We start from the raw sequence: 13,964 nt of genomic DNA, 5'->3' as shown, positions 1-13,964 counted from the left end.
AAGCTTCACTCAGAGCAGGAGGCATTGCACTTCTTGAACAGGAAATAGGAGAAAGTACTGTAAAGGTCAATAAATGTTTAGTATTAGAACAATTTAATAAAACTAGTCTGTATGAGCATCCATTCAATCTCTTTGTGATCAAGAGAGCTGTGGCAGAAATGAATGGACATTTGTATTACACAACTGTGTCCCAAATTACATTTTTTCACAACTTTCCTATCAGTTCATATACTTGCAGCAAATAGTACGGCAATAAGAACAAAACATATAATTCAATTATTTCAACTTGTAAACATTTCAGGTATAAATGTAAATAAATAAATGTAACTTCTATGCAAGATAATATCATGATAGAAATAACTGAAAATAAATTCTGCTAGTACTGTCACACTGATAAATTCTGGTATTTTTGGTCTTTTTTCAGCACGTCCTCAGTGCAACAGTGGGATATATTCATTATTTCCACAGAATATCAAAAGGTAATCTTTCTACCTGAATAGGGTCTCTGGAGGTTTTCCTACTCATTTGCCTCCCAAAGGGTACGCTAATCTCAACAATAATCCTATCCAGATTACCGTTATCACATTTCCCACTAAATCCTTTTATGATGCCAACCAGTTTTTCAAAACTCAGCTGGGAGGTAAGCTTGGTGACTTTCATCTCCGCTTGATGCAACCACCTGACACTCGCTCAGCCCTGTTCACTGAGTGTCCTTTCCGTGTCACCTAAGATAAATCACACCCGTTTATTTTTTTTCCTTCAGCCATTATACTGCAGCTTTGAATGCAATCAATATCCTATGATCTACAAAAAGTTCTGCCAACCACAGATCATCGATCCTCTGACACACGGTATCTTGGCATGCAATTCTCCTCAGTACCTGGAGCTTGATAAGAGATATAATTTATTCAGGAGGTTTTACTCAAAAGTGATGCTGAACAAAAGATGTGCATCCATTTAAAAATGTTTAAAACTATGCTAAAAATGTATATGAAGCACTTTGTGGTCTTTCATTTAAAGTCTCATTACTCATCTAAGCACCGTGGATACAAGGCCTTGTCAGCTTTGCCTTTTATTACATTTTGATTGCTTTTGATGGCAAGCAAGGGCAGAACATGAACCTCCTCTTAGCTGTAGGCCAAATCATTTGTCAATAAAACAAGTGAACATGACATGCTTTTGCAAATGGTTACATTTTTGCCCAGACCACTTCATGGAATCATGATTTGCCATCTTTCAGACTGATGTCAGTAGAGCACAGCGCAGTTTCAGAGGACCGTCGTGATTATGTATGCATTTGAGAACTCTCCACAACAGTTAGCATAACCTTCCAACGTTTGCAATGCACTCAATTACCCCTGGCTCAGGGAGTGGATGTGCTAGCACAGGAAAGCTGTGTGACAAACAGAAGGTGCAGGGTCGATTGAAGGCTTGGAGCTAGTCAGGGGGAGGAATCACACTACACAAAAGCAAACAGCTGGACATGATTCCTGGTTTCAATGAGCCAACGTGACAGATCTGCCTTTTGTGTCCACAGCAAAACAGACAGCAACAGTAAAGTCTGTGACAGAATGTCCTGCGAGGAATTAAGAGTCACATCCAAAACATATTCACTTTTAAAATGACCTAGATCTGGTTGGCTGATATTCATACATGGATAAAAAGTACAAGATGTACATTGTCTTTCTTTACCTGCCCTGAAATAAAAACCACATATTGTAGTAAAATAAAAGCATTATATGTCAGTGGAACTATACCAGGAACCACACTGCACTCCAGTTTTTTTATTTGATAGCTTGGTTTAAGAGGAATGCTTTTCTTGTCTTGGGAAACCACGTCTACCATGGGTGTGACTGTTCAAATCATGTGGACAAAGACTCTTTCGCAATTGCTTGCCTTATGACACTCCAAAAGCTGTCTTATTATTTTGCCCAAGCATGCAGCAAACATATTTATTTTCCCTCTGGAATACTGTGCAGAAGAAACAGTACTAGACAGAAAAGGTCACCATTGCACTGATTTCACTGCATTAAATTTGCACCACCAGCGCAGCCAAAAGATGACATGGTTGCTTAGGGGACTTGAGAGCTATTGTATTGTCTGACTGAAGTATGCTTACAATGCCTGGGTTATTCATAAAAGGGGTTTTATGGTTTTCTTTCTATTCACAGGAAGAGATGACCAAAGACCACTCAAGGAACTTGACCTCGACCTACTTGTCCTTTTACAGGCCACTTTATCAAACCAGTGAATAAACAAGATTATGTCAACTTAGGCCATATTCAGACCAAATCAGGCGGTGCGGCAAAAACACCAGTCCTCCCATTCATTTGAATGGGCGTAGTGCGTTTAGGCTTCAGGGGTTTTGGCCACAGCGGTGCTGGAGCAGCTTGTGGTGGGAAAGTTGATCCAGGGTCAACTTTTGGAGAAACGCAACCCGACGTCACACTGTGCTGACCAATCACAGCCCGGCGATCAGACTGATCAGAGCTGTAAAATCCTGCCACGAGGGAGGAGAAAGACGTTACTAGGAGGAGGGGAGAACATTTCTCTTCGTTTGATAACGTTAAAAGTAAAGTTAGGCTTCGCTGTCGGCTTCCCAACTCATTATAAAAAAAGACGAGATAGAGAGAGATCAGCTGTGGCCGTGCGAGCTAGAGAGTGAATGAAGAGAGGGAGCAGTGGTGGCGAGAAAGCCAGTGAATTAGATCAATACGTTATTTTCTGATTGTTTCACGGCAGTTGCGTTCTAAAGCACAAACACGCCCAAACCCCCACACACCTCTGGTCAAGCCTGCGGCGGTGCACCACAACGCCTGAAAAAACATTAGCGACAATGGCTCACTTAAGGTGGGCTGACCTTTAAGGTGGACCAGCTATTCTTATTTTAGTGACAATCTCAGTCACTCCCAAATAGAGAAATGTTTAGGAGCATACCACCGCCGCTTCCGCCACCCCAAAGCAGTCAGCCTAGGGGAAACACTGGGGAGACTATGGAAATTACTTGAGGATGTTTCACATCAGGCCTGGACAGAAGTTTGTGATTATTTGCCTTGCTTGTGTTTAAATCTCTCTATACGGAGTTACATGTAATGTAATTTTTTAATGTTTTGTTAGAATTATAAATTTGACAGTGGAAACAGATTTTTTGCCCTCAACTTTAAATTCCAAAAAACAATTTTCTGTCCATTCTCGGCTATGTTTTTCAGTTTTTCTTTGTGTGTTGTGTTTCTCTTGTGTGTATTTTTAGGTGCAAACAAAATACATAAATAAAACTATGACTATCAAACTATTATTTTCTCATAGCTAACCTTTACCTTGTCTCCCATATTTCACAGAAAAGCTTAATCACGCTTTCAAAAACTGCTGATCTTTTAGTCAATGTCAAAACATAGCAGACTGTGGCTTTTCTGAAAACATTTTTAAAAATACCAGCAAGCAGGAAATATGTTTTAAAGCAGAAACTTTTGTTTTGGTAGGTAAATGTGTCGGGTCCCTGAGCATTCTTGCTGTACTCTTTCTGTACAGACAACAGGGAATTTTTTTGCCCTGAATTACACCTGTCAGGCAGCACACACTCCCAGGCGGTGTACTGCTCCCAACAAACACCATAAATAAAATAGTTACAGGACTTAATGGAGAGCATAAATTAGATGAAACGAAACGTGCAGGACACTTAAATCAAAGCTTAACCCCTTCTTGTATCCATGAAATGAGCTGTAGCCTACATATTCTGATATCAAGTGGACACGCTGTCCCAATCTCCTGACAACAGTTTAATTTTAGTGGCATTCATTCAAGAAAATAAGCATATTTATATGGTAACAAGTGAATTGTAAGTGTCACTGTAACTCCTTGATGATAAGGTAGCAGTTCAGTTTTGCGAAGAATTGTACAGGGGAGAAATGCTAAAGGAAGAATTGTGAAAAAAAAGAGCTGCAAGCGACACGCACTTACTTCAGAGTGAACTCAGACCTCCAACGTGTCATCAATGTACACAACAACCTTTACTGTGCAGTTCCTGTTGTATGGAAAATAACTTGCAGCATGCTCTTATCACAGCTGCTCACAGTACACAGGGTGCAGTTAACCCAAATATATGGAAATTAGACGTAAATCCAGCCATCTACAACACCTTCATGGATGGAACCAATCTCACAGGGAGGCACAAATACTGCTGTATCAGCTTTGTGCATGTAAGTGAAGATAGTCTTTGAGTGATCAAATTCCTGGCTTAATTGATCATTTTATCGTTAACATCTCGAGTGGAGCTAGTCGGCACCATGTGTTGGTTTGTTGACATGATTAGATTCCTGCAGATGCTGACTGCAGATCCATGCGGCTTCCCTTTAATCTATGTTTTTTTTTTAATGACAAAAGTTCCTTCAGTCATCAACACTGATGGTTAGTGCATGGCACTTCATGGATTTGTCCATCTCAAATACTACTAAAGAGAAAGTGTCTGGCCTTCTCTCTGCCCAACACAATCCACTGTGGTTCTTGAGATCAATTTTCTCATCAAATAAAACAGCATAACAGAACTCCACTTCAAACATCTGCCTGAGTGAACTTTTACGAGGCATAAGGGAGAGTAGGCAACATGTGCAACAACAGCACACATGGGCGTCTGGGGGGAGCCAGCAATGGAATAATAAACAGACCAAAGTCTGCCGGTCACTAACAGGGTTTATTGTGCATGGCTGAGCACCCCTCAGACAAAGAAAAAAAAAAAAAAAAAAAACCAAGCAAAAAGAAATACGGAGATGTAGAAAGAGCTCTGGTAAACGTTCTGTGCATCTCTGCATCTCTAAACACTCGCCATCTGTTGACTCTGTCTGGACCGCACAAATCAGAACATCGGCCTGAAGCGCCATCATCTTGCAACAGATATGGACCAGGTGTCATCATACCACAGCCTAATTTAAAATACCGTAACAGGATACACACGCAATTCAAAATACAGAAGAAGCTCTCACGGACTGAATGAGCAGTTGTTCTCCACTATGCTGACAACTGGCGAGTAGGGTTAGAAAAACACATCTAATCGAAACACATTACAGTTAATGACAACAGAAGCCAATGTGCAGGTCTGCTGACTATCGCCCTGTCCAATAAATGTCTCCTCTCAGCTGATGGGTGTAGGGTGGGGGGAAAATAGAGAGAAAGGAAAGTCAGGAGGACTCAGCCAGCCTGGGGCCATGGACAGTTGAGCAGGGAGGACAGTGCAAAGCTGAAAAGTGGCTTTGTGGTTTCATGGTGTTCCTGAAAAATGTCCCCTGTAGTCACAACAAACAGAGGACGCTATACTGGGCCCAGCTCAACTGACAGACCAGTGTAGGAAATGAAGTTATCTGAGTGGGGGGAGAGGTATCATCAGGAAGCATCTGGCATCCTCCATGTGGGTGCTGGGGAACATCCAGGTTCAAATGGACACTGCAGTATGTTCAACTTCCATCTCAGTATTATTATCAACTGTTCCATGGTAAATAGGGTTGGACGTTGTAGTCTGTGGGGTCCTCTCTCTAGCGGTCTGGCCTTTGGTCATGGGTTATGTCAGTTTCTCTGCTGTGGTGACAATGTATTGAAAGATTAAGTGGTCCAGAGGTCACTGTTGATAGATGTGAAACATGTGGTGATGCACCTGTGATGGATTTCAGACACAGGGAAGCCAACTGGCAATGGTTTGGAACAGGACACACAAGAAATAAAACGTGACTGTAACTAACAATTATTTTCTTTATCAATTAATCTCACGATTTTGCAATTAATTGATTAATTATTAAGTCTAAAAAATGACAGAAAACAGTGTGAAATGGTCATCACATTTTCCCACAGCTAAAGGTGACATCTTTAAATGTCTTGTTTTGTCAGACCAACAGAACAAATCCAAGCATATTTAATTTACAACGATATAAAACAGAGAAAAGCAGCAAATCCTCCCATCGGAGAAGTTGGAACTAGGGAATGTTTGGCTTTCTTGTTTCATAAATGACTTAAATTAGTCGGTTATCAAAATTTCTGAGGATTATTACTACGTTAATTGCCTAATCGCTTAATCAGCTCATTGTTTTAAGCACTACCTAATAAAGCATATTTGATATGATTTTGATTTACTTGCCAAACCGTGGAGCAAAGACCACATTTATAGTGTAGATACCGAACAGCGGCCTGTTAGCGGTCTCTGGCTATAAAGCACTTTACCCTGATAAAGACTGTGCGATTGAGCAACAAATCTCATGATGGAGCAGGATTCTTATCTGGTATAGATGGGGTTTCTGAGATGACAGATGACAGAGTGATTACGCAGGACTAATGAGGAGAAAGACAATGTACTATCTCTTGTGGTACACTCGTGCCCTGACAGTGCTCAGGTCAGTGACTGTGTCTACACGCTGTATCATGTACTTCAGTCACAGTGGACACACAGGACATCCAGGATGAGGTGAAGAGCTGGATGAGACAGTATCGAGAACTACATGCTGTCTGATGATTACAGGTTGTTCTGCCAGTAGGAAGAAGACAGAATGCTCCTGGGGGGATAATGGGACTGTGATTAAGGGAGTGCAAGTGGCACACATACAGTAAGTGGACAGACACTATATAGTCTACTCCATAAGTCATGGGCAACTTGTCAAACATGCCAAAACTGACCTTTCATTGGAGAACTGGTTTTCTTATTTTGCTTACTTATTTGAGACCAAATTATAAACAAAGTGTAAGGTAAATTACCATAGTGTTCCGCATACAGTACCTTGCTCAAGAACACTGAAGTAAACTGTGTACATCATGCAAGGGCATGTGTAAGCCATACATGAAATGAAACAGGAAACCCACACCAATTCAAAGCAACCACTGAGCAGTTCCCATCAGCAACAGACCCTGCAAAACACACTGTTTCTACTAAACATATATATGTATTTCCAACACTTCCAAAAATCAGAGACAGCTCTGCCTAATCCCCAACCAGTTTGTCCTGACATCTCCCTGAGCCCTGGGGAGATCGTAGGAAATACACCCACTCCAGAATGATGCTGGTGACATAACTGACCTATATCTAAACTTTTTCCTCTGACAGCTGAGCCCATGAAATCCCTAATCTACAATGTCAATGTGCACAAGTAAATAGCAGATTGAAGCACAAAGAGACTGAACATACTTCCAACAATACTTACTCAAAGGTGAAGAAAAGTCCACATGTCACTAGTATGAGGACAAGGGTGAGGTAGAAAACCCCCGTCTGCTTGGCCATCATAATCCTCCCATCGCAGTAAAATTTATTCCGACCTGGGAAGGACTCCCACTTCCTCTTCTTTGGGGTCCTTTTCTTATAAGGGGTCTCCATTGGTGTGGAGCTGCGAGTGCTTATTTGGCTATACTCGCACTCTCTCATGGACTCAGACACGCCGAGATGCATCAATTGCTGATTAAAATCCCCACAGCTGAATAAATCCCCGGGCAGACGTGCCTCTGCGAAGAGAAGAAACCAGTTCAGTTGAGCAGACAGGCTTCCAGGATTCACAAGTTTTCAGACCAATGCTTGGGGCGACTGTAGGTGGAAAAAAAGTTTGTGAAAAGTGCTCAGACACACTTCCTGTTATTAATAATATCTAGTAAACGCGCACACTACATTTGTATAGCTATTCTAAAGACCCTCAAGTGAGTTTGGTAAAGCAACATATAAAACCATACAGGAAGTTTAGCTAACCTAACGTTAGCTAACTTGGCAAATAACTTCACTAGCAGCTCACTTATACCATAGCTTAACATTAATAGCGCCTTTGTTAGCAGGCAACCTGGCTAAAGTGCTGCTAAGGCTAACACGGCTAGCAAGTTGATAAAAAAAATGACTTAATGTTAGCATGTTGACCAACTTATGCAATTAAGAGCTAGCTTGCTTACTACTCACATCACCTACATAACTAACACGTTTTGACTTGGCTATTTTACTTTAAACTCTCCCACACAAGAGGAGTTAAGACGAAGGTTTGAGTGTGCTGTCAACCGCATAACATTACAGACACCATAGCTTCACATCCCGGTGTTGTGTGTGTCTGCTCCGCCGGCTGAAGCGACAGTTGAAGCGCTGCCTTTAACATTACCGAAGGAAAGTAAACGCTGGTTGTCGTGTCGGGGTGTTGTCACGTCGTAGCTACTCCTTTTCGTTATCCAGGTTTGTTGCGAGCCGAGGACAAAGGGAAGAACACCATTTTTTTGGAGAAGTTTAAAGGGTAAAAAAAAAATGAGTTTGAAATTTGCAGCTCGTCGCCGAGGAAGAAGTTCGTCTAAAAAAAAAGGGGGGGGGGGGGGGGGGCAAACCCAGAGAAAGACCACACAGCAGGGTGCTCTCAGACGAGCTCCAGCATCATGACTGGCCGTCGTACAATACGCACCGAGCAGGACCCTACAGCCATATGTCCAAGTGTTTCACAACAACAATCGGCGACTAGTCATCAGAAATCTTCACCATTCAGACACGTATTCCGGAAAAAAAGTTGCGACATTCCCCAAGAAGCGTCGACAGCCCTCCGTTCACATGATGTCCCCTCACCACACACAGTGCTGCCACCCTCGCAAACAACAAACATCAACATGGGAGCAGAGCGGAGCCTCGCAGCCTGCTCCTCCCCCTCCAACCGAGGCTGAGCTCACTCCTGAGGGGGAGCGTGAAGGGAGGACGGGCTGCTGCTGCTGCTGAAGGGGTTCCCAAACCGTAGTCCGGGGACCTCCAGGCGTCCATAAAATGGGGTCCTTGTAGCAGGGGCGTGTCCAACGATGGGTGTAAGGTGACAAGGGGAATAAAATATACACCCCACCCTCCCTCCACAAGGGTTTTAGAGGTATTTCACACCGTTAATAGATAGTGGAGCAAGGTTAATGGAGATAAGGAGAGAGACGGGAAATCAAATGCAGAAAAGTCCCTGGCCAGACTCAAACTAGGGATGTTAGAATTACATGGTCAGTGTTTTAAATCCTGAGGCCACCAAGACAACCCCATATAATACATCAGTATGACCGTAAGTCCCATCTGGGCCATGGCTGTAATTACAGAGCAATTCATTAATTGTTGTAGGGGTACTACGACAGAAATATCCCTCAGCCCAAGTGCTTTTTTCCTCATACACTGCTAAAATAAGCAAGATGTCTGTAAAACTGTTGACAGGACCCACAGCATGGGTGGGGTGTAGTTATCAGAAACTAAAATTGGGACAGAAAGGGGGAGGATTCACCATTGTGGAAGAAATCCAGGAAGAACCGCAGGAAGGTCTGGACACCGTGACAGATGATGACTACAGGAAATGTTTCCAGGAATGTTAGAAGCACCTGGGACAAGTGCATCACATCTCAAGGAGAGTACTTAGAAGGGGATTAGAAAACTGACAGATTTATGACGTGAATATTTGGGCTCATATAAACCTGCAGTTTGGAACTTTTACATATAAATGAACGCCCATTAAATTCAAGCCCTTGCCAAATGAGTTCACACAATGCTGATTAAAGCCACAGATACTCCGGAGTGGACACATACATGGACAGCTCTGTTTACACTACCTTGTCCGCTTGGGGGACATGTTCCACATGCAATAGATCGGCGTCTACAGGAAGATAGCATTGTGACCACATGGACCGGCGTGGGCAAGTTTGGCGCAACAAATTGGACGTATGCGGATGTCCGCACAGAGCCTACACATACACCCACTGATGACGAGATTTGCGTCACGCGGACCCCAGTGGACCCTCACATTTGCAAAAGGTATAATTTTAACTTAAGTTTTTGATCTGGTGTCAGGTTTGACATTCCCAATCCGGCCCGGATGAATGTGCATGCTTTATGGGTAGAGCATGTGCACTAGAGACTTCCACCGGCAAACTTGCGGTTAGCTCTCTGCTAACTTGAATGGGGAAAAAATAATTTAATCATGCGGCTCTTCTAGGCTTTCCACATGTTATCGGACCAAATTGTTGTTGTGTGATGCTCAAACCTATTTACCCAAAGCTATTTATTTATACTGTAAATACTATTTATTTACAGCCGCAACACTAGCGACTGAGCAGGCTACGGCCTATGACGTAAGCCTGTGTTGATAGTGTTTTGTAATTACTCCCACTGCCAGAAGGGGGAGACAAAAGTCCTGCACTTCAACTTTAACTTTCCCAGAGCCAAGTCCTTAAAGTTGGGTATCCAGTTCTTATCAAACATCCATGATTTGGGCCCTTCTAAAAAACTAGTCTGGACATGTCCTGATCCCTTGATCCGCAGGGGTCCCCAGAAAAATGAAAGATGGATAATTTTTTTACACTAAGTAAAAATCAGTGACAGGAAGGACAATTATTAAATGAATCAACTTGATTCAGGAAGATGATATAATGTCTGAAGGCTGACATAACGAACATCATTGACAGTAAATCATCCAGTAAATGGAGACACTATTAGTCATATTAACGTTGTTTCTCCTGAAAACAGACATGCAGTGATGTTACCACATGGCTCGTGCCTCGCTCCCACACAACATACAGTTATGATGCAATTTCCTGTTCAGCCTGCATTAATACAAATAATTGCATCATGAGCCTACCATTCCTCTGTCATCTGTCCTCCTCTTAACACCTACACATGCACAAACACACTCACACACACTCACACACAAATACATACACCTCCTCATCTCACTCTGAAGTCACCCAAGCGGTTTAGCTCATTCACTCCCACAGCCATACAATTATCCACTTTCTCTGAAAAGAACCACAAGTCTGGCTGCATTTCATGTAATGTGAGAGGACTCCATTGTTCAGACTCAAACACCATGCAGAGAGGACAACACTTATTCTCACTGTACTTTTATGTGCTGCCAATGCATTTGTTGTTTGATAGTTGGATGGAAAAAAAATCAGCAATCATAGCAAATTGATTTCACTTTAGTAGAAATGAAACATTATCAGCCCGCTGACACACACATACAAACTACATTTCTTCATTTGCAAAATTGGCTGACATAGTATTACTCAGGAAGTGGTCATGAACTGTAAGTCGTCCCACCCAAAACTTGTGGCATGCATCTGCCAGCTGACTGAGACGCCTTCACAACTGGCTGCCACTGCCGGTTATGTGAAGCTATCAAGCAGCACGTTACACTTAAATCTGTCTTAAAGCTGTGGATGTTTTCAGTGGCTGCTAATGATCTGCGTGTCATATGGCTGAGGCCGTGTTTGTTTTGGGAAATGGGCGGACATGATAGGGCCTTTGAGTTAGAATCCAAGAACAACATTGGACTCAATCACATCCTGCCAAGGCCTCATAAGCAATATTGTTTCGTTTAGAAAGCTGGACAGGATGAAAGAACAGACTGAGATCAAAGCCGTTTCAAGAGGCCACAATTAATGGATGCAGCCTGATTTGGGAAACCCACTGTTCACACCACCACTACCACACGTGTTGTAATGCATGACTAGAAAGGTCAGAGCAGTCGTGTTTTTACCCAATACTCATTCATCTACCTACGTTAGTGGTGAGAGGCAGCAGGGCAGGGTACCTAGGTCAGCAGTAACCAATGACGGGCCTGACTTCCTCACAGCCACTACATCCATCCTGTCAGAGCTCGATGACTCAGGTTCTCAGAGGCACAGGAGTGTGGGAGGCTTTCTCCTGCGGTTGGCTGCCTACGTGAAACGCATCCTCCATCACCAAAAAAGTACAGCAACCCACCTTCCATCCAAACTCTAAGTGACAGGCTGAAATTGAAAGCACTCAGAGGTATGCAGCCTAAGACTCTGTTTATAATGTGCAGGTGCATACCTGTAGATGTAACACAAATGCACCTACAGTTAAAAAGCCCAAGATGCAGTGACATATCCATTTCTCTCACCACAGAAACAAGCTTTAGTTAGAAATCAATCACCACCTATCCACCTCTTTGGAATGCTGTAATTAGTTTTAAGGTGTCAGTAAGATTTTAATAAGATGAAGATGAGTGATTACAGCTCTCTGCAGCCAAGCAAGCCAGCTAACAATCATTCTTTGAAGCCCAACCTGCCATGAGACTGTTTATTGCCTGTGTTGTCATCCTGAGGAATGTTATTATTAAAGGCAGCTTGAAATAGGACTTGATATTATGCCCACATTTCCCCTGGTAAAGGAAGGAAATTCCAGCTAAAGAGGAAATAACAATTCGGGGGGAAAACAAACTGGAGGATGCTATTTAAACACAAAAAATAAAGGATATATGGGGGCCAGATGAGCATAATTAGAAAGAAAGAGGGCAGTTGAGAGTATCTAGATTAGCCTCTGATGTGTCACGCTAGCAGATAATGAAATTGGTGAGATGAAAGTGTAGTAAATTGTAAGACTGATTGAAACTGTAAGTATCCAACCCATTCCTCATAAAATATTTTGATATTGGGAAAACACTCAATCGGGATTGGTAGCACTGCCAATTGTAATTGTTGTAATTATAATTGCACACCTTTGAATCAAAAGTTTTAAAAAGGGTGTGTGAGGAAAGACTTATGTGCATAAGGAGCAGGTGATACTGTACCTGTTATGACTTAACTTACAGATAAGTAACCTGTTGCTTATCCTCAGGCAGCACTGAAGGCAGATATAGGAGGACTGCAGAGGCAATGATTGTAGATGTCTGCATGTACTTTTCCCTTATTGGATAAGGGTGAATGGTGTCAAATGTGCAGACAAGGCATGCAGTTTTAATCTTGGCTGCAGATGGGTCTTCATCTGGGCCAAATCTGACAATGGAGCCTGGTAATAAGAATCTCTCTCTACTTTTGTCACTATAAATCCCTCTAAAAAATCTGGATTTTGTCTGATGTGCTTTGGTTATTTCCCAAATACAAGAACACAAGCACCTTCGGATTCAGGTGGGGATGTGAAGAGGAAGTGTACTGATCACTGTATGTGCTGAGAATGGTGATGTCATTGACCTCTTTCCTAATGAGGATTACACAAAAACAGATGCTCTATGAATCTGACTCTGGGGTCCCATGAGTACAATAATGAAATTGTTGCCATTCTTTATCAGAGCCAGACTGTAACATAGACACATCAGTATAGCAGTATCATGTGACCAATAAATGGATAACTAATTCATTTTTACTTTCCTTTTGAAGTCTTCCTACAGTACAAACTATACTGTACAAGGAGGCAGTATTTTATGCCTCTCTTGAAAATAATATATATATGTATAGATTGATTCAAAACTGACTAAAGTGAGACAACTGATAACAACAGGGTTGTTGAGTTTAATCTTCACTTCAACATAGTTACTAAAAAGAGGAAGTTTATATGCAGAAATTCATCAACAAGCACGAGTGACTATAAGAGTGACGTAGTCCTGGGAACAATGCTAGTTTCATAATGAATACTAGAGAATAACCGCAATATCACTTTTTTTGCAAAAATCATTAGTGGTAGGTTGGTAAAGATCAGCTGGCTTCTTAATGATGTGCTGTAACTCTTAATTTCAGTATTTCAAGTTCATTCAAATGTCTTTTAACAAAGGAATGTCATAATATTTTAGTTTTCCTTTTCATAAGATTTCATTCAGTTGTTTGTGATGTGGAACAGCCACACATTACAGTCAATACATCACCCAGTGTTGAGGGAGTACTGACCTTTTCAGTAACTTACAGCTTACATCACCTTTGTCCTGTTATTATACCCACATAGGAAATATTCCTGGACACATGATGATGCTGATTAAATATGTTGTATTTAAAGCAGCAGTTATCAACACTAGTAAAATTATGCACAAGCTGTTAAATAACCCTGTTAATGTTCTAGTGGTCATTAGAGATCAAATATAAAACTGGTATTTATAGATGGGAGGCATTTTTAATATGCATCAGAGACCTCTGAGGTCATACTAGAACAGCAGCATCTTTATCTGAACTCAAGTGTGATCAGACAGAAAACAATCAGGTCATCTTATCACGTGCCCTCCGGCTGTGGTCAAATC

The 13,964-nt window shown here is 41.9% G+C and overlaps 1 protein-coding gene across 9 annotated transcripts in view; it reads right to left on the bottom strand.

Annotated features, from left to right (window-relative positions):
- Nucleotides 1-8,752, bottom strand: part of LOC122997797 (palmitoyltransferase ZDHHC14-like) — a 48,376-nt gene extending 39,624 nt beyond the window's left edge. The window contains exons 1-2 of one of the 9 annotated variants that reach the window (XM_044374037.1): nt 8,465-8,752; nt 7,173-7,467 (exon numbers count right to left, since the gene is read on the bottom strand). In XM_044374037.1, the coding sequence (XP_044229972.1) occupies nt 7,173-7,467; nt 8,465-8,591 (422 nt within the window). In that variant the 5' untranslated portion in view covers nt 8,592-8,752. Of the gene's footprint in view, nt 1-7,172; nt 7,468-7,906; nt 7,928-7,947; nt 8,078-8,099 lie in introns of those variants that run through there. The other 8 variants (XM_044374030.1, XM_044374029.1, XM_044374032.1 and 5 more) reach the window with 8 other exon arrangements.
- Nucleotides 8,753-13,964: the final 5,212 nt, after the last annotated feature.

Source organism: Thunnus albacares, chromosome 15, assembly GCF_914725855.1.
Source record: "Thunnus albacares chromosome 15, fThuAlb1.1, whole genome shotgun sequence".
Taxonomy (NCBI): domain Eukaryota; kingdom Metazoa; phylum Chordata; class Actinopteri; order Scombriformes; family Scombridae; genus Thunnus; species Thunnus albacares.
Note: the sequence above shows the minus strand (reverse complement) of the source record. Positions and strands in the feature narration are given on the sequence as shown.